We start from the raw sequence: 21,599 nt of genomic DNA, 5'->3' as shown, positions 1-21,599 counted from the left end.
GGCACCGTGTTTACGCAGTAATCAACAACAGTCACAAGCTCCTATAGAAGAATGTAAATCTCAGCTTCTCAATAAAGATCTTTTTGTTTAAGGGGAGAGAGCTGGAGAGGGAGGACGCCAGCTCCTCCAACCGTTCACTTGATCCAGCTGTGATGATGCCGTAAAGGCTACTGTGAGGACAGCTTCTGCTACAGCACGTTTACCCTCATCAACACACACAGTGCGACGCGTGAGTCATTCCTTCCTTGTGGAGAGAGCAAACCGAACGCATCCCTCCCCTCAGAGAGGAATGTTTAATTCAACATGTATGGGAAGAGAAAAGCGGGATTAGTCGGTGAAGGCATGCAGGAAATTACAGGCTGTGCGTCCACGGTGTAAGTGGACCACGTTCATCAGTTTACACGGGGCAACTGTTGTGTTTCAGAATATTCAGCGTAATTAAAGTGAAAGACCAGAAATCAATATCATGGTATTTTCACAACATTTCCTACTGATTGAGAGAGGAATTAATGCAGTAGACTGACTAAGGATGGACTATTTTACTGTGATGATGAGTAAATATTGTAGAATAATCCCACACTGGTAGTAAAACAGTTTTGCATGGTGTTAGCTCTGACTGTTGATGAGGAAATCTGGAGACATTTACAACTCAGAGATAATAAAAAAGAATTAAATGATATCAAAGAAACAGGGCCAATTACAGTTTAATTTATTTCAGCATATTTATTCATATTTAAACATATTTTAAACTGCTATGTCTATGATGTCAGCACAACCGGTTACCGTAATAACTGTAGTCTGTGTGCAACATTTTTTTTTTCTCATTCATAAAAAACCTAAAATTGGGGACAGTTTTGGGGACAGCTAAAGCCGGGGGACAGGTCATCCAAAACAGGGACTGTCTCCAGAAATCAGGGACATCTGGTCACCCTAAAAAACCAAAAAAACAACCGACACTGCATCTTTTTTTGGCACAAGTCCGGTTTGCCAGTATATTAAAAATTCATATCAGAAGGAAAAAAAATACCGGTCCTAATGACGTCCATGAATCTGAGAAACAGGAGTCGCAGGCATCATCTGCCTCATCAGGGGCTATTTAAGCATCATTCTGCAGTGACTGTGATTTTAAAGTGAGTCATTCGCTCCCTTGTGTTGAGCTCTGTGTGAATGTTGTGATGTGTTGTTGTTGTTGTTGTTGCTTAAGCATCTGAACTGGTTGTGAAGTGAAACTCTGTGGCCTGCAGGAGTCTTGCATTCTTCATAACACTTTAAGTGTTTGGTTTGGGGTGTTGTTTCTTGCTCTGCTTTTTTTTTTCCTTTTTTCCTTTGAGATGTTTGTTTTAGAAAAGGGCTTGGCTGTCAAAGATCAGCCACAACATTATGACCACTGAGAAGAATGTTTTCCATGCTGACCTGCTCGAAGTCAGAGACAGTTTCTTTCCCCCGGATGTAAGGCTGCTGAACACACACACACAATAAACAAACTCTCATATAAGACCTGCTACAGCCCCCCTGCACACCCACCCACCCACCCCCCCATGGGATCCTCACTGGACTGACATGCTGCTACCTCAGACAGTGCAATAATCATTTGCCACTTTTTTTCTGTTACTTTTACGTTACATTTAACTTATTTTTAATTTTTTTAACATCATTCCAGCATTTTATATTCTGTGATATATGTGTATTATAGACAAATTATGTGTCTGTCCTGTGAGCTGACACCCCCACTACCCTACATAGACACACACACACACAAAAAGCTTTAGGAACAACTAAAAAAAAAACATTCTCTGATGAGTCACAACTGTTTTGGAGGCACAAGGGAGACCTACACGATATTAGGAAGGTGGTCATAATGTTATGGCTGATGGGTGCTACATGTCTAAGTAACATCCACATGAATAAATACCAGGTCCAAAAGTTTCCCAGCAGAACAAAGAATTGTCACAAGATGGTTTAAATGTCATTTACTTCTCCTGTCAGTGGTCATAATGTTCTGGCTGATCGGTGTACGTAACAAGAACATTGCACAAAATATTCCAGAGTTATGTAAAATTTAATTTTGCATTTTAACTCATCAGTTCTGCTTTGTGCAAACACTGAATACAATCTGGTAGGAAATACTCACAGCAAATGTGTTTGTTTACGAGAAATTTCCACAAAACAGCCTCAAGAAATATACAGGTTCCACCAAATTAACATTCAATCAGGAGAGTTTGTAGTAATTAAGAATTAATGTGTTCCCTGGAAATCGCCTTCAGACGGTTAGAACGCAACCAAACGGCGCCGCACATTAAACCGGGAGCTTCTCGAGACATTTTACCGCAGAAAAGACTGCATCATCTCCAAACAACACAGAAAAGCACATTCCTCTAAGAGATATTACACAGGGTTTGAACTCAGGCGGGAGGGAGGAGGAGGAGGAGGAGGAGGAGGGGGAGGAATGACCTAGGGTGCTCAAATTATTTAGCCCACTTGTACTTCTGCCAAAAATGTCTTGCAGTTTTCCCGCCAACATTCCACAGTGACTCATATCTACGGCCTCTACTCCACCACCGCCACAACATCCCAGTGTCTCTGTGTTCATATTTTCTCGTTGTCATCCCCTTCCTTTCTCCTGTTTTTGTCACTATAAATGGAAAGACACGCTGGGGTCATGGTGCTTTTAGCTCTTGCGTTTGATAAGTGAACACGTGGTGACGTACGGCTGTTGATCACCGCCGCCAACGGACGGAAAAAGAACAGAGCGGGGCTGCAGTTAGTCAGCGCGCTAACGCTTTATTCTAAGAAGACGTTATCAAACACGACAGAAAACAGGTGATGCTACACCGATCAGCCACGGCGTTATCATTTAAAAACATTATCTGAAAAAAGCGAAATGGTGATGGTTTGACGAAAATAAGTCGTTAAATCTGAGGTTTATGGTTTTAGCTAAAAGAAGTTTCATTATCCACTGATGGAGTCAATATTGAGAAGGTATCAGAGTTTAGATTTTTGGGATCATAATAGATGAAACTTTTTGAACAAAGTCAAGTCTGTTTTATATTGCAAAACAATGAGAATGTTGTACTTGTTTTGCCTTGCTTGAATTATTGTGCAGAAGTGTGCGGTAATAAATACCTGAGCAATATAATGCATTTGTTCTTATTGCAGAAAAGAGCAACTTTCCACAAAGTTTAATTTAAAGAACTAAATTCTGGAACATGCGCACACGCGTTGTCCAGTTAAAGTCTGATTAAGGCGTATAAATGTCGATGAACGTCAATATCCAGTTGCATTATGTTTACGTGCGCTTAAGTTGTCCAGTTAAAGTCGGATTAAGGTAATAATTTGTTTATTCACGTGCACGTAAACGTACTGACTTATGCACGTGTTGCAGTTTGTTTGGGGCTGTGTCCATGTCCACGCTGACCCCTGACCGAGGAGTATGCATCGCTAATCTGGGGATAGCATGTTACCAGGAGGCAATCAATGCATCTCATTTGCAGTTTCAATGAGCTCAATCTGTAACAATGTTCAGGTGGAGGTACGCCTCAAAGTAATTGTGATTGTAATTGTAATATTGTAATGAGATCAATGATCTACACTTTCGGACTAGTTGGTGGTTTTAATGTTGTGGCCGATTGGCACAATACTAGAGAAGCGTATTGCACTCACTGAAGAAAAAATACGAATCCTGGTTATTCTGAGCACAAAAACAAAAACAAAATGTAATTGTGGATTACGGCTGCCTCTGTGTCTTCTGTGACCTCGTGCAATCACACACTGACTCCAAGATATTGAGATCAGGGCTCTGGGGGAGGGAATGCTATCTGAAGAATTGATCTAGGAGCAGGCAGAGGCCTCCCTGATGGCACTGTATGATGGATAAACACTGCCTGAAACACGTTTCTCTACTGTACATCAAAACGTAGCCACGGTAACGGAAAGAAAAAGATACTCACGGGTTCACCTGGGAGACCAGCGGGACCGGGGTGACCTTTTTGTCCCTGTTGATGCAGAAACATCCAGTTAAAAGTTACACACATTCATTCCTCTGGCATATTTTATTGAAAGTCCGACCACTAAACCGCAGAGGAGGCGCGGCGCTAAACGATGCACTTTGCAGAGAGATTATGCCGGTCTCGAGGAGAACAGATTTTACGGTCGGCGGCTAAATCCAATATCATTTTGGTTCTTATCACCTTGTGTTTCAGAACAGTGCCGAGCTGCAGGATTCTTCACTCGCCTCACAGAGAACCTGACTTGTAAAAAGTTCAATAAAACAACTTAATAAAGGGTTCCGTTTAAACGGCTCCACAGCAAAGAGAAACCTAATAGCTGTGAAACTAATAGAGCTCTCATCAGCGGCGGTGGCTGCTTAACCCAGAATAAAGCACTTCTTTACAATCCCTGCACCATTTTTATTTGTGGCTCTTTATTTGACTTTGGGTTTGTCTAACCCGCTGCCACCACAGCTCTCTGACAAAACAATTACAGCACCACCTTAATTAAACCTGTAATCCACTTAGGCAGAAACACGTGAAACCTCAAAGTGTAATTAACAGTCACCTTCACGCCCTGTGATCTCAAATGAGGCCGTCTTATAAAACGTATTAATCTATCCACCATCGACGCCTACAGCGGCGCGGACAGATAGAGCCGTGAGAAGTCATCTCTGAGGGAAGAGCACGTCTCTTCTCCTCTCGAGTGTGAAGTCATTAGCCGCCAGCTGTGTTGGCCTGTCTGCAGCGCGGCCAGTAAACCGCCGGCTCACACAGGCTCAGCGTAAACAAACAAGTTACCGTACGAAGCATTCTCTCAAAGAGGTGGCCGGGCTGTATACGCCAGGATTACATCTCCTTACACAAACGTCCTGTGAGACATTTGGCCCCCATTCAATTCCATTTTATTCATTTATTTGGCGTCAATAACAGAACAAACAGCGAGACGATGGACGCAGGGAAACAGAAAGAAACCTTGAGCAGAACCTTAAGCTCATCTGCTTGAGGCAGAAGAACAGAGAACAGAAGGAGGAACCAGATAAACATGAATCTGTCAAAGATACATGCAAACACGCATGTTTATTTGCTTTCATGTCTTTAAACTGCATACATTTCAATAAAAAAAGAAAGAAGTATTAAAACGTTTGACCGGGAGTGTATAGCTAATGCATGTCACATGAGAGTTTGGTAATAAATATAAAAATAATTGAATATAATTTATTATTTATATTAAGTAGATAGCTCCAGGCCATGAAGACTGCACATGTTGATGGGACCAGGACCACAGATGAGTCATATGCAGCTCTGCAGGTCAGAAACACACAGCTCTAGGCCAGAGACGCTCAGTGATGTAGAACAGGCTTCATCTGCTTCACTGTTCATGCAGGTCTCAGTAATCAAGGGTTAGGGATACGCCGTTAAATATAACAATTACTAACTGCCATTTTGTAGCTGGCTTTATTTTTTGTACAAATACACGAATCCATTAGCCTCCTGAGACCCGTGCTTTTATCTGGCAAACGTGCTTTGGTATTTTTACTTCCTCTAAGGTATTTGGAATCAGTAGGACCTGAGACGTATAAAAATTAAGCATCTTTGAACAGGAAGTAGTAGTTTAAAAAATCATGTGGATACTGGGATAGTTTCATCATTTGTATTATAAAGACGTCACCAATGTGTGACAAAATATAAAAAAGTTTATTTTAAGACCTGAACATGGCTGAGCAAAGACAAAATTGCAAACAATTGAAGTCCCTACGTCCTCAAACGAGTACATGTTATTTAGCAGAAATTTCTAATTTGTTACATTTGCGTGTCATGTCAAATGTTAATAAGCATAAATAAATAAGTTTAAACTCTTACTACCACTAGATGGCAGACTAAAGTGTCCACTAATGAGGACAAAGGGTTTAAGTGAAGCAGAATGAAGCTGCAATAAAACCTAAAACTTAACATCCCCGTATGAGGACACAAGGTCTCAGGAGGTTAAAGGAAATGAAGGAGATAAACTCTATTCCCTGTAGATTCCAGGACTAATTTAAGAACAGAACGCAAATTCTTTTCCGCTTTAATCTGGAGAACCAGTATTTTTTCTCATAGTTTCCTATTTAATTTGAAATGGAAAACTTTAGACAATAATGTTTGCGAGGACCTCATTTCCTGTTTAAGCGTTAAATAAAGTTTTCTGTTTAAATTTAGACATAGAAGAACACTGTATATACACTAAAAACAATCAGATCTCAGTGGGAAAAATAAAAGAAATCATGCAGAATATCTACCCTGATGTGGACTGGGTATGAATTCAAAGAAACCCCACAAATCAAAGTGAACAAGTGATGCTTGAGGCTGGTGCATTTAAAGCAACTTAAAATAGTTCCTCAGTAGTTTCGTATGGTCCCTGCGTGCTTTATCCCACATGGGGCAAACATGCTCAGAAGGGAAAGTATTTCATCCAACCACAGAGAAACAACTGGATGGAGCTTTTAGATGATTGTTATTCTGTTTCATTATTTAGTTTTGAATTGTTGCCAATTTAATTTGTTTCCTGTTTTTTTTTTCCTAAAGGCCATTTGACCTCGTCCTTTAGTTAGTTGTACTTCCCGTCTTTATTCCTTCCCCTGTGATTACACTCACCTGTCTTATTATCATTTGCCCCCATCAGCTTCACCTCTATCGTGTTAAATTCTCCATTTTCCTGTTTGTCTCTGTATGTTTCCAGGCTGTTTCCTCGCCTCAGTTTGCCTTCTATGTGTTTTGATCTTTCTGTGTCGCCAGTTTTCTATGTTGGATTACTTTTGGACTTTTTGGTTTGTTTCATTAAACTTCTTTTGTTCGCTGTTCCTCCCTCCACCCGTGTCTGCACCACGCTGACAGATACCACCCAGTCTGATTAATTATCGATGGGCTATAGCAGCCCTCTCCGTCCTTCCTGTCTGTTCTATTAGCATCTATGTAAATTTGGCACCTGCAGTTCCATGGTCTTGCACAGTCTAATTTGCTCTTTTTTGACGTTTCTTAAATTCTATAAGATCATTGTGAACATAATGTTTGCAGAATGGACTCTGACACTTATTGGATTTACTTTTTTAAGGAGGTTAAAAACTGTCTGGCTGCACAACGGGTTATAATATCGACGGATGCACCAGTGGGTCAGGCAGGGCAGAGTTTGACTGATGGGTCTGAAGCTGCTACATAAAATCTTGCAGACAGGCTGACGTCTAGTATCGAAGCCAATATCGGAGTCGTGCATCATCCCTAACCCAAGAAAGTGACCTAATGACATGCAACTGGAGCATTTTCAGAAGACGTATCACACAACTGCAATCAGCTGAGACTCGAGTCTGTGATATCACGATGCGAGAGCTCGTTCTCCAGTCATCAGCATGCAACCGAGTAAATCTTTTACCAACACTCTGAGCAAAAAAACTTATTGGGGAATAAATAAACACATGGACGGAGGCAGCTATATATATTTCTCTCTATTTTTTTAAGGTTCTAATTATCTGCCACATTTAATGCAGCTCGTGGACACAGACTGAGGCCAGAAGCCGCTCCGCTGGCCACAGTAATTCTCCCAGACACTGTTACTCCGCTTCTGTCAAGCTCCTGATTATTTGTCGATTTATCTGCAGACGGGCGGCATCGTGCTCAGAGTTAGAAATATTTTAGATTTTTTTTTTTTTTTGCAAGCAGACAAGTCTCTTACAGGAGCCAAAGGACAAAAGAATGAGTCTGGGCCTTCCAGCACAACCAGCACAGCTCAGTACATGGAAGTAGAGAAAATATAGCCTCTGCCTGAACTGTGTGTGTCTGCATGACTGTTGTATATGGAGCGAAACGTGAAAATCCACTGTAAATCCACTGACAGTTGGCATACAGTAGTTGCTTCAGTGGTGCGCCGTAACACGTCAGATTTGATCAAAATCACTGACTTATATTTCAATATTTTCCCATTCATCTTATTAAATTATTCTTTTTATCTTATGTCTTGTCTCTCAGCTGCAGAGCTTCTGTAACTTTGCATTAGAGCTTTTATCCAGTCACATTTCAGCCTATGGACCAAAACCTCTGAGGAATGTTTCCAACACATTGTTGAAAGGACGCCACGAAGAACTGAGGCAGTTCTGAGGCAGAAGGGCGTCCAACCTTTTACTAGCTAGGTGTACCTAATAAAGTGGCTGGTTTTTACTGGATCATCATTGATGCTTCTGCTGGGCTGAGTAAGAGGAGACGCTTTGAATACTTGTAAGTGAGCTTCTTGTTCCAGTAAAGGCATCCATCTCACTACATGAAACACCCGTATGATGATGATGATGGCTTCTATATCAGTGGAGTCATAACCATCGTACTGAGAGATGTTTTTTAGGAGGGCACTGATTCACGACCCGCCGCTGAGTTCTTTACACAGACTTATTCAAAAACTACAACCTGGCAAGTCCAACACTTCTTTTCTTGGACAAATCCGACTCAGCAAACATAAAGCTATGAGCATGTTATTATAGTTGAGGAGTAGGAATTAAAATCTTGAGGACTAATAAAAAAAAAAAAAAACGTGTTATTCTAATGTGCCACGATCGTAGCTGGCTGCGTAAACGCCACACAGCTCCAACACCGGTAATGCTCTCCACAGGGTTTCTGTTTGACACTCACATGCATGAGTCCCCGTCTTTCTATACTTCTTACTTTCCAGCGCAGACCGCTGCCTGACTCTTAGGCCACCTTCCCATTACGTCTTCACACGTTCCACTCAGCGAGAGAGGGTTTTTTCTGGCAGCGAGCCGGGGACGGAGCACAAAGAAAGCTTACGTCCGTCTGGATACAAGTTGAACCTCTAGCTCCAACTGTGCCAGGTAATGGAAGAATAGAGGTTTGGCTTTGAGCGTATGATCAAAAAAATACAAAAAAATCAAGAACAGCTGCAAGCAATGAGGTGTCTGTTGGCTCTTAGCACAGCCAAGCTGATTGACTTGTTTTTTTTTTTTTTATATAAGCTGGATGCAAACTGTATTTTAATGCTTTGCACGGCTGTCAGCAGTTCCTTGGAATGAGATGAGCTCTGTAAAGTTAAAACAGGCTCGATCCCACCTGAACCGATCAGAAGATCCAAGAACATCCGAGATTTGCCTTCAGTCAGCAGAATGAACATTCACTTATCCCCATGACTCCATGTTCCCTGAGTCACGAACAAGAAGAGGTCTTCCTTTTTTAAGCCGGAGTCCTCCCCCTTACTACACTCAATGCAGGAACCTTGAGCACGCCAGATGGTTTTTCACAGTCGGTTCTGTCCGATTGCATAACAAACTGCTGGGGCTCCCGCCAAGACATTATTGCACTCGCACTATTGTGTCCCAAATGGGAACAGGGGTGTCTGTAGGCCCATGTGTCTCAGCGAGGACTGCAGTTGCTCGCAACGCTTTCCTCAAACTGAGTAATTATAGCTTTCTAATTCTTCAGGCGTCCGAATCCTGACCTTCGCTATATACGTCTTTCTGTAGGTCTACTCAACACCACAGTGTAATTTTGACAGCAGCCCACAATAGGAGTAGCGCGATCATAAACCGCCGAGTGCAATTTAAAAGAAGCTCTGTCTGCAGATTTTCTTCCATAAGCTTTTATGACTTTGTTTTTCTGAAGAGATATTGCTGCAACGGACCATCAGGTAAATCATCACTGGCTCTAGTTTCCCTTCTTTGGTCTCAGTCATGGCCAGAGCAAAAACAGTGTGTAACCTAGAAACATTTTTTAACCTCTTTATTTGTCTAATTCCTCAGTTAAATCTCAGAAATTCTCAGGAAGGGTAGGTGTGTCCGCTGGAAAATCTCATAAGCCCAAATAAATTTAGTGCATTTGGAAATTACTTGAGAATTTGTGCAACGTGCAAAGATTTTGAGGCCTGTTACTGTTCCTGCTTAATCTCATCTGAGGGACGAGGAATCTGGTGGAGGTGTTGGAAATTTACTGCACATCGTCTCCCGTTCCACAGATGAGGTGGGCGCAGACTTAACTTCTGTTTATTGATATCAACCGTTGCTGCAGATAAGCAACGGTTGAAACCTAAGGAAGAAAAAACTCAGTAGGAAAGTGGGAAAGTCTCCAGCCACTATTAAAGGATTGTGCTGGTCAGCAGACTTCTATAAATACACCAATCAGCCATAACATTATGACCACCTTCCTAATAGTGTGTAGGTCTCCCTTGGTGCCTCCAAAACGGTTGTGACTCATCGGAGAATGGACATGGGCCTTCTGAGGGGGTCCTGTGGTGTCTGGTAACAGGATCTTGTTAGTGGAGGGGGGGCTTTGGATCCTGTGGGTTGAGGGGAGGGGCCTTTGTGGATCATCCCACATATGCCACACCACACCAATGGACGCCAGGTCCAAACTTTTTGTCACAAGATGTTATGTACTTCAACTGTCAGTGGTTTTAATGTTGTGACTGATCGGTGTATTCACTAGTGTATCTAGTGAATTTAACTATAACTCTTTATTTATTTATTGATCTCATTTTATGCTCTTAGGTCTATAAAATATTTTTAGAGGTTTTAGGTTGTCGTTTTTTTATCCAGGTGTTTCCTCACCTATGATAGTGTTTCCACAGTTCCTGCTCCTCTTCTAATGAAAATTGTTTGTATTTCTTCTACATAATGGAGGGGGGTTTGGGGGGTACAGGGATTATTGTATCCTGCACTTTGGTGTTGCTTTACGAATAAACGGAAAATTATTCTCAACAAATGCACCATCCTGTATGCAGAACATTTGGGGGTTTTAGGAGGTTTTATCCTGTATCTGTTTTTTTGGTACAAGCGTGCATCGCTGTGAGACCTCAGTAGGAATTAAGGGTAGAGTCTGGTAGACAGACTACTTTATTCTTGCTGTTGTTCTATTTTCTCATACCTCTCTCTATACATGAACAAATGACCAATATCTCTGATTAATAACTACAGCGGCCGTGTCAGAGCCTTTAATTTAAATAAACTACATGTGAAAACAAAGCGAGTCAGTAAAGGTTTACCATTTTATTTGCACACTGTGCATAGCTGGAAATCCCACCAGGCGCTGGCCCACTTGAGATGTGCAATTACTGCTTGGGAAAAGGCCAGGGATGAAATGCACAAGGCCACAGAGAGAAAACACTCTGCTGCTAACCATCAGTCTCTGTCAGGACGGCCCAGCGCAGCGGTGTGCAAGCAAAGTCAAATATTGCAGATCATGAGCAGGACCAGGTTACAGAACTAACCCACATTCATAACTGTCCTACTTCTTTAGAAGAAGTGTTCTCCAGAGAGGGAGAATGACATAACAGTTGGAGAGCGCGTGAAAAACTTTTCCCCCAGTAATGCCTGTTTTTTCCCGTCCTCATCATTTTCGAGGCCTGTGTAACGGCCTCTGTTATTCAAAACTTCAATATTCCCGAGCCGCGGGGATCCAGAGCGCAGGTGTTCTCCTTGACGCCTCTGCTGTGTCGGGCCGCTCTCCAAACTAGAGCTCAAACATTCGTGTTTGGCCGAACGCCGCAATTGTACTGATTCCGCCTTCAAAGGCAGTCGAGAGAGGGCTTAGCCGGAGCGCCCGTTTGATTTACTGATCCGCAATTTACGGAGCTCCGCCGGTTCAGTCACTCGTTCATTACGCGTCTGATTTATGTGCGAAAACATCCCAAGAAAACGCAGAGATTAGGAACACATGAGACGGAGCCAGTCGCCTGCGGATTCACCCACAAACGCATCAGCTTCACACTTTCTGCTTCTTTCTTTTACCTTTCGTCCATTCGGGCCAGGCAGTCCAGGAGGGCCAACGACACCAGGCTCTCCCTGAAAACAGATAACAAGATATTTACATAACCGAGTCTGCTAACAGTCAAGTCGTTTCATGGGAGGGAAGATCATACTTTCTGTCCTTTTGGGGCTGGACCGGGGGACAATCCAGGGTCTCCTTTTTGTCCCTAGAGCACAAAAACAAAAAGAGAAAAAAGTCTTTAGAGACACTTTGTCTTCCTGCAGGCACAAGATCACAACACATACAGTTAGAGGCTGCACCAGCATCCGTTACAGCATATTTGCTCCCTTGCCAAAGTGTTCCTCTTCACAAGGCACAGAGGAGCTCTCAGTTTACAGAACATTTGCACTATCAAAAGAGTAATGAGTTCATCCCACTTATTGGTGAGTGTAGTGCTTGTATATACACAAAGCGCGCAGTCCATTTATGCCCTCCTGACTCAGTTTACACCAAGCAAGCAAGAAGTGATGAGGGAGTGACCGTGCACATTCTTCTGCCTTTTCGGGCAGTGGGAATCCTGTCAGTGGAGTCTGGGTCAGCGTTCGATTTCCAGTTTCACTCGTGAAAGAGCAGCCGGCTACGGAAAAACTGATCGTTTCCTGAGTCGGTGCTACATAAAAATGCATCCGGACGGCGTCTATCTGCTGATTGCATGAGGTCATGTTCCATTTGATGAACTGAAGTTCAGGTATTGAGGTAAATCATTCGTCGCTGTGACGCACTTTGCTGAAGCCTGTTTCTAGAGAAGCATGTGTCCCCCCCCCCAAAATCTCTCTTTGCAGTGCAGCATAGATGGCAACACATGCACAAGAATCCGTTTTATTTCCCCGCGTTCACATAAACCTGCATGTTCGTTTCAGCTATAACTTGGCCCTGGACTCTGTCTTTTTGTGGATTTTCTGCAGAGTGATTTCTTTTACTGTGCCAGGAGCTTCTGCAGCCAAGAGCAGCACAGAATACGTATGTAGAACATGGTGTCTTTTCCACGTCTTGTGCTTTTCACATCAACTAGATAATCCAACAGGGTTCAAGGTAAATAAGAAGATAAACTGATGTTAAAAGGGAGCTTGTATCTTCCACTGATTTAATGGATATTCTGCGGTTTGATTCATAACGTTTGCGGTAATTCAGCATAATCTTGTCAGAATCTATCAGCATCCATTTAAAGCGAAACAGAATTCTTCTTGTTTTTACTTTGCCAAAGCGGAGACGTGCGCCAAACCAGACAGTCTGCTGTTTGAGGTCTGTGCGCAAATGGGTCAAAATGAGCCAGCCCAAGTTTTCAGTTGGACTCCTGCTAACACATATGTACAAAATAAAAGTCATGGATAAAGGATGGCCAAAGAAGCATGGCATCAATTGTGTGTGTGTGCGTGTGTTTTTTTTTAAATGATTGAAGACAGTGCGGAAAATGCTGAAATTCAACGCATTCAAATGGATTAGGCACGGGCAATTTTCAAGTTTTTTAAGACTGTTTCTTAAAAATCAGACTGACGCATAGCAGAGCTCAGCAAACCTCCCTGCTGACAACTCCAACCATCTGGAGGAAAAAAAAAAAAAAATAAATAAATAAATAGACTGATTTTCGAGTAGAAGCAAATTAGTGAGACAGGAGAACTTTAAAACCGCTGTTCTCTCCTGAAGGGAAACAAAATAGTTCTTAAGAGGCTGGAAGGAGCCAAGAGGCTCAGACATGCCAACTTGGTCAAATCACAAACACTGGGTAACAAAGAAGAAGAAGAACCCAGGGACACTCACTTTGTGTGTTAAAGTAGATACGGAATATAAAGGAATTATGGTTGTTAGCAAGTTTGTACCATGTAAATTTCTGCCATTTACGGTATTTGCAAAGCATCGCTGAGACGGGTTGATTGTCTTCTACAAGAATACTGTAATCAGGGAAATATGCAGACTTGCAGAGTTCATTGAAGATATTTCACTTTAGTTTTTTGTATAAACTTTATGAGTCCCGTGGCCTTTCTGACCTGGATGACTGAGAACCTTCACACACATACGGCTTCACACACAGTCCTGTGCATTATATCCGTTAGGAAATGCCACCAAGGAATCATCTGACTTAATTCTGCAGCGTCTCAACCAGGGCTGGAGTAAAATCCAAAGGCTCAGTTCACCAACTATCTCTCACTCTCATTTAGTTTCATTAAACCATAACTTTTACCATCTTGTGACTGTCAGCCGACTGCAGGGTTCCTAAACTTTTGAAATGTCAAAATTCCAGACTTTTTCCAGACCATAATTTCCAGTTCTCAGAAAAAAAAGAAATTTAAAAAATCATGGTGTTTGAGCAAATAGTTGCATATCATTTTTTTTTTTTTTTTTTTTTTTTTAGATACTTATAATTTTATGGTTTAGAAACATGAATATTTTGCCATAAACTAGTTTTTACTTTCCATACTTTTCCAGACCTGGAAATGTATAAAATCAAATTCCATACTTTTCAGTGCTTTGCATATTTGCGTAGGAACCCTGAGACAGGTTTCTACCATTGAGTGTGTATAATTGGAGAAGCTCAGGCAGATCTGTCAGAGCTTGATTGTGAAGTGATATGAAAGTAGCAGGATCCTGTATTCAGTACGTGTTTTTATTTGAAGCCAGTGGAGCTGCCGAAGAACTGGACAGATGTGGCCCATGGATACGAGCTGCAGCTTTGCAACTTTAAGGGGACATTTGGAGGGTAGACCAGGAAAAAACAGAGTTAAAGTAGTTGATGCGTGAGGTGATGAGGGCGTGGATGAGAATGGCGCTAAGGCAACAAGCTGATTGGTTTCCACTCATGATGCTTGGTTTTAAAAAGGGTTGAAAGTTCGTAGCTTACGAGTCATTTCCTGCAGTAGCAACGTATCGCAGGTCCAGGTTGATTCAGTTGGTGAGAATTAAGTAATCAATGTTATGACCAAGCATTAGTTTTACGTGAGTTTAACGTTGTTTCTGGTGGTGGCACTACCATCATTATCCTGGTTTACCCAGAGGAGTCTGATCAGATAAATAATGGTTAAAGCTGTTATGTCCAAGAAACATGTTAATCTATTCACTTTTGTCTTGTGTCATCTTGTCATTTCCTGTTTTATTTTGTGTCCACTTCCTGTCTGTGTCCAATGTCACGTGTTCCACTTACTTCCTTTGTCTGTTTTCCCGCCTTTGTGATCACCTGTCTCCGCCCTAACTGTTTCCACCTGTGCTCTTACCTTGTGTGTGTATATAGTCCTCGTCTCCCTGTGTGCTGTGTCAGTTCGTCTGGTCAGAGAACCAGTATATTTCCCTTGTCATTGTCAGGTTTTGTTGTGTTGTCACTTTGTTCTTCCAGTTTACATTTTTGTCCTAGTTTAGTTTAGTTATTTTTGGTTTGATTTGTTTTCTTCCGGTTTTCTTCTTTGATGATTTGTTTGTTTGTTTTCTTAGTCTCGATCAGTGAAGCATTTCTTCCCTCTGTAAGATTGATACTTTTTGTCCTTGAGTTGTGCATTTGGGTTCTGGTCCTTGTTCAGTTGTGACAAAAGGCTCCAGTTATAGTTAAATTTTGATTACAAGGCCGATTATTAACTCTTTGATTTCTAAACTTTAAAAAACCCAGCTTAACATATAACAACATATAATCAACCATGGAAAAAAAACAATGGCCGCCCTGTGAGACAACATTAATACCTTCACTCCAGGTGGTCCAGGACGACCAGGGTTTCCATGTGGGCCAGGAGGACCCTAAAAAAAACAGAGAACCACATGATTAAGGGAGACACAGAGTAAAGGTGATCATGGGGGTCACGAAGCAGACGCTCCGTTTTAGCAGCAATAAGGGAGTTAGTGCTACATGTGAGGTATTCACAGATGTGTTGTGTGTTTGTTATGGGACAGGTCAGCTGTGCCCCAGGGTCTCTCAGTGTTTGTGTGAGACATACGCCGTCTCCTGCCTGTCCACGTTATGACATATGGATGTGATTTCCCTCACTCTTACACTTTTCCACTGGTTTTCTGGGGCTCCACAACGCGAAGGCCGCTCACCCGTTCACCATATCCCTCAATCGGCTCATGTGTGATATATATAAGGTCCCTGGCTGCAGTTCACCGGCTAATCTGAGCCAAACGTCTCGTCCTTAAAGGGACGCTCTCCTGCAGGTCGTTCGTGTCGACGTACAGGAGCAGAGGAGACAAAAGCTGTTTTTTGGGGGGTTTGAAGCGACCATAAATTCCTGCAGTCTGCAAAGAGGAATTGTTTGGAAAATTAAAGCCACAACTTCCTGAGGCATCCAAGTGAAGAGTCTTCAGCTCAGCTGCACACGTGTGTGTGTGTGTGTGTGTGTGTGTGTGGATGAAATGCTGAGCACGGAAAATTTTCCTCGGCGAAATTGAAAGCATTGAAACATGCTCAGATGGCCCGAACAGGAAGCCGCTGTGTCTTCAGCCCATTCTTCCACCTTCCACAGGGATTGTGAAGGGAGACCTCTCTCTACTCCCCCCCACCCCCTCCTCACCCCTCCACCCTCCGCCCGAGCTGGAGGTGAAAGTGAGGGATACGATTACTCTGAGAAAAAGGAAAAAAAAGAGGTTTAAGTGCACGGCCGGTGATGCAGCCGCTCTCTGTCTGCCTCTGTTATTTATCTGTGCTCTATTATCACACTGTGGAATGGAGTCAAACAGCCCAGGCACTTCCCCTCCCCTCAAACCGGCCAGACCTCTCCCCTCACAGGCGCTCGCTGCCGGACATATGGAGGCACTTAACAGAAGCCCATCTACAGATTTCTTCCTCCTCCATTCAGACCGTTCCCCCCTCGATATTAAAACGTATGGAAGTCATTATCTCCAGATAGGAACCAAAGGGACGAAGAGGAGGAGGAGGAGAGAAAGAGGGAGATCAGGACAGAGTATTGCAAATTGTATTCCTGTAAGGTATAAGGTAAAGAGGCACGGCGCTGATGACAAGGCGGGCGGGGGCGAGACTGGGGGAGGGCGAGGGGGTTATCCCAAAAGACAGAAGAGTAATGAGGAGAGAATGAGTCACTTCGTCCATCGATCTTCATGTGGATGAGGAATGGAGGCCATCTTTGCTTAATTACTGAAATGTAGAGACCACCAGTATGCGCTGATCAGCCACAACATTAGGACCACTGACAGGGGAAAGTGAGTAACATCCACCATCTTGTTTCAGTTCAGCGTTCTGCTGGGAAACTTTTGGACCTGGTGTTCACGCATGTGGATGTTACTTAGCGCACGTAGCACCCACCTCCACCCTGGCCCCCAAATTCACTGGATCCCAAACTGATCAAGGCCCCTCCCCTCCAAGACAAAAATAGATATAAAAAGTGTCTAATCAACCGGAGATTCTGCGACCCCCATGCAGTACCTACCTATTTTAATCAGTTGTTCAACTTTGCCATTTTCTTTATGAAACTCTAAAGAAAACACAAGACTTTGTCTTCTATTGCCTACGAGCCCTGCACACAATAATGTTATGCCTGATAGGTGTGTAAACACAATGAACACACGAGTGCCAAAAACGGATGCAGAAGCACACACACCTTCACACCAGAGTGCTGCACATTCTGCACATTAAGGGCACCTGTGTACCAGAACTGCGACCAGGTTTACGATGTGCGCTGATGACTTTTACAGGAGCGACGCGTGCGAGAGTGCTACTGTTTTTATGGAGCATTAACCCAGAACAGACCCGCCGACGCCTCCTCTGGACGGCACGGACGGAAACATTGAGTCTTTGAGGGATGATGATCCAACAAAAATGTACATTAATGATGTAAATAAGTGCTAATCGCTTTTTCTTAAAGATCTCTGACAAAATTCTTTCTCAAAATGTCAAAAAATAAATAATAAATATATGGATAAATGAACAGTGAGCGCAGAATAAAGAATTTAATATGTGCTCCGCTCTAGGTGGGCAGGCAGATGTGCAACAAATAACAAATAATAAGCCTACAAGTCTAGAGAACGACGCATGCAGGCATTTAAGATTAGTTCACTGGTGATCAATGGGGTGTTGCTGGCATGTTTCAGCTAAGTCAAACTCTGCTCTCTATCCACATAAATAAAAGGAATAAAGAGAAAACATCTGCGCAACCAATAATAACAGAAATTTAATCAAGCCTCCACTCGTTCCTGCCTACAGATGTGGTTCATTTCAGAAGAATTGAAATTTTACAACCTACATAAATCAGCTGAGTTCTCTGCACCAGTCAGACCGAGCTGCTACTTTTTGATTACTTTACGTCTTCGCCTCAGATATCCTCAAAAAACAATTATGCAAATGTTTTTTTAATTCATAAAACCCCAGTGTGACGTCCTAGCTGTGCACAAAGCCGCCTTTGATCCGCTCTCCAGCCCCAGAAATGCTGCTAGGTGGAAGCCGGCGGGTGACACAGTCTGCTCAGACATGACACCTCGCTGGCAGAGAGTTAAAGCCCTAATGATGCTTACATCAGGGGTCTTCAACGCCTTTCAGGCCAAGGACCCCCAAACTGATGAGAGATTACTAAACCCCACATATATATAACTCGACTATTCTGTTTAGAATATACATTTATTATGTTGCCTAAATATTAAGCTATTCAAATAACACACAGGTTTAAATATTTTATTTCAAACATGTGCAACAGTACGGTGGTCAGCTGCCCTAAACCTAAACATACCTGACATCACTAAGGATGAAGTCCATACTGCTGCAAAGCATCTTAGCGTTAGCTAACGGTAACAGACGAACGGTCAGTTAATAACAGACAGACGGAGGCTGCACATCAACTATTTGATGAAGTTATTAGACCTTTAGCTTCAGAGAAATACCTGCTACACTATCCCATCTGACGCTATTAAATGATATCGTTGGTGCTGAGCTGCAGCCTGTTTTTATACAGACTGTACATATCTGCAGCTCACAGTATGTAGCACATGAGCCGTCTGTTCTCTGCATATCCAGGTCAAGAATATAAATTTCATTACTTTCCACCGGGTTTTTATCAGTATCAGCAACGACTAATCACATAATAGTCGACCTTAAAGTTGAGTAACTCCTAGTTTCCACAAATTCATGCCTCCCTCCCTCCTCCATGCACCGTGCACCTCGGAAGGAGGTGAAGCCAAAAACACGACTCAGCTGCACAAAAACGGCCAGAATTTTAACGTCCATTCATTCCCAGCCTCGTTTCTACACCAGTTTTTAATATAAAACAGTGTCAACATGAAAAGAATTAGAGCACAAATGAAAATCCTCACTTTTAATCCAGATGTTTACAAAGACTTTGCCAGCCCCGAGTCTACGTGTGAGCTTTCTGCAGAGGTATTTCCCTCTAATCATGTGAACTATCCAGGAAAATTCTGACGTTTCGTGAAAACGGGGGGAAAAAAAAGAAGCCCTGAGTCGGTGCAGTCGGTGTGGGCTGTAGTTGGGTCTCAAGAGCTTGATGATGAATGAACTCTATAGAAGTTGGTGTACCACTCGATAGAGCTACTCAGCTCCAGACAGGGTCTTAAATGCCTTTAATAAGATGGGGACAAAGCCCTCTTTCTCCCTTGTTTAAAGAGATTGGGTTCCCACAACCCCCCCTCCCTCTCAGAGGCCCAACCGTAGGGCACAGCCTGCAGCAGGTAGTTCACTCACATACTCCTCAGTGGCACAAGTTTCCCTGCAGGCGTGCTTCAGCGGGACCTCTGCAAAAGAGCAGCCACAACTGCAACCTCACTGAAAGTTCAGCTTCTGCTTGAATCCATTTCAAAGTCGTTTAGAGGCAGCTACAAACACTCACCACCCAGAATAGTGTTTTAAACAGAAACCAGGATAATAAAGCGCCCCCCACGGGACAAATCACTTCTCTTCTTATATTTCTCCTGAAAACATGAGCTTAAAACAACATCTGCACCTTCTCCTGAACTATGACCCGCACTCAGGCACAAAATGGGACACGTGGAATCAGGAGACTCGTACATTGGAAGTGAAATATTCAGTCACGTCAACATGGGATCTGGACATGAGAAGCATGAGAAAGGCACTAGTTGTCCCTGTGGCGATAGGAACATCTGAGTCTAGATCTAGGCTCCGGCAATTTCTAAGAACAACATTGAAGATCTCTGTCCGTGGATTCCTCGCTTATTTTTCTCCTGCATCCATCTAAAACCAGCCTTGCATTTTTGATTTATTTTATATTGGCAGCCTGCTGATCTGTAAATTATGGTTGTTTGCTCTCCAGATTTACAAATGGACCTTGGCAGCAGAGAGGCTCAGCTCGATCAGACCCGGAGCCAAAGCAAACATCTGACGTCTGGATGAATAATGCTCTGTAATCCAAAAATGTCACAGAGCGCTTGATCAGAACGCTCAAAGGTGAGAACAGAGAATAGGGAATAAAAGATGTCATACATGTGGATGAAAAAACAAAAACAAAAGGGGGGGGGTTAAAGGACTGGATGTGACTGGGTCATGCTCACCCGTGGACCCCTCTTGCCTGGCTTTCCTGGCAACCCTGGAAGTCCTTGAAGTCCCTGAAAGGAAAAGATGAAAGATGTCAGAGCCAAAGTAAAGTTATCCAAAAAATACAGAGAGGAGGAAAAAGGGACTTGAATAATAAAAGAGAGCAAGCTTTGAATAAAGAACGTCAAACTATCTCGTGTGGGTTTTTGTTTTTTCTGATGACACTTTGGCTGAAGTTGGCTAAAAGTTGCATAAAGGCGATGGGAGACTGGCAGGCGTGAGGCTGCCTTGTTAAACGTGCATTCAGCACCTCTGCAGCCAATGTGCTTTTAACCTACGGTGCATAAACAGCGTGTCTGACTTCTTGTAGTGGCAGAGAGGTCAGAGCTGGTTCCAGCCACAGCCAATCACATTAATTATAAGCATCAGCTGGCTTTAAAACAATTTCATACATGGATTAGCAAAGCTCCGTAAGGTTAGATTTAATGAGGGGTCAATCTGAGGGAAACTGAGTTTGTCTGAAATGTTAGGACTGTTACTTATTTTCCCACAGCTCAAGAAGTTTAAAGAGGAACAGCTCTGGGCTGGTCTCATACTGTCAGATGTATGGAGCATTTTCTGGACAGGATCACTAGTGTTAATTACTCTGTTTCAGCCAGAACCACGAGACGAGACGTCTGAGTAGCTGCTGGGGTTGCTGCCAAGGCGATGTCAGGGCTCATGTCTTTAGACAGTTCATAATATTTAAGAATAAAAAAAATACTACAAGACTCTTGACAAACAGTTTTATCTCTCATTTAATTCATCAGTGACGAATGAGACAGATGATCCAAGTCCTAGTGGTGCAGAATGTTCAAGGAAGCACATCAATAAAGTTCACAACGTGGCTCTCAAGGATGAATCAGAACCACACAAATCTGTCATAACATTATGACCGCCTTCCTAATGTTGTGTAGGTCTAGGTGCGTGCTACATGTCTAACTAACATCAACAAGAATGAATACAAGGTCCAAAAGTTTCCCAGCAGAAAAACAAAGAACTGAATTGATGATGAACACAAGATGTTGTTTGCTTTTCCTGCCGCTGGTCGTAATGTAATGGCTGTAATATATTATGAGGTCAGCCCATCGATGGTTTCACTTCTGCTTTCTGCCCACACCAATCGTCACTGATGGTCACATTAAATCAAGTGTTTCTGTAGATTTATTTTACGTAGTCAAACTCTGTTCATCCTTTGAACACAAAACAATTATTCTCTTTTTCCTTTACTATAAAGGCTTCTTTGTCTTATATTAGGTCCCGTTTGACCAAAAACAACATTTTAAGTAAAGCTTTCCTGCTTTGGCAGCGAGGGGAAACCACAGCTTTGTGTGTCCTCGAGGCCGCTGGGATTTTTTTTATGAGAAAGCAGAAAC

General features: G+C 42.7%; 1 protein-coding gene across 2 annotated transcripts in view; it reads right to left on the bottom strand.

The window, feature by feature from the left end:
- col27a1b (collagen, type XXVII, alpha 1b) overlaps nucleotides 1-21,599 on the bottom strand; it is a 78,631-nt gene that overhangs the window by 44,378 nt on the left and 12,654 nt on the right. For both annotated transcript variants that reach the window (XM_047592240.1, XM_047592241.1), the window contains exons 4-8: nucleotides 20,202-20,255; nucleotides 15,423-15,476; nucleotides 11,872-11,925; nucleotides 11,741-11,794; nucleotides 3,948-3,992 (exon numbers count right to left, since the gene is read on the bottom strand). In XM_047592240.1, the coding sequence (XP_047448196.1) occupies nucleotides 3,948-3,992; nucleotides 11,741-11,794; nucleotides 11,872-11,925; nucleotides 15,423-15,476; nucleotides 20,202-20,255 (261 nt within the window). The remainder of the gene's footprint in view (nucleotides 1-3,947; nucleotides 3,993-11,740; nucleotides 11,795-11,871; nucleotides 11,926-15,422; nucleotides 15,477-20,201; nucleotides 20,256-21,599) is intronic.

The sequence above is a fragment of the Mugil cephalus genome, chromosome 8, assembly GCF_022458985.1.
Source record: "Mugil cephalus isolate CIBA_MC_2020 chromosome 8, CIBA_Mcephalus_1.1, whole genome shotgun sequence".
NCBI lineage: Eukaryota > Metazoa > Chordata > Actinopteri > Mugiliformes > Mugilidae > Mugil > Mugil cephalus.
The sequence above is the reverse complement of the archived record's forward strand: the minus strand, read 5'-3'. Positions and strand labels throughout refer to the sequence as shown.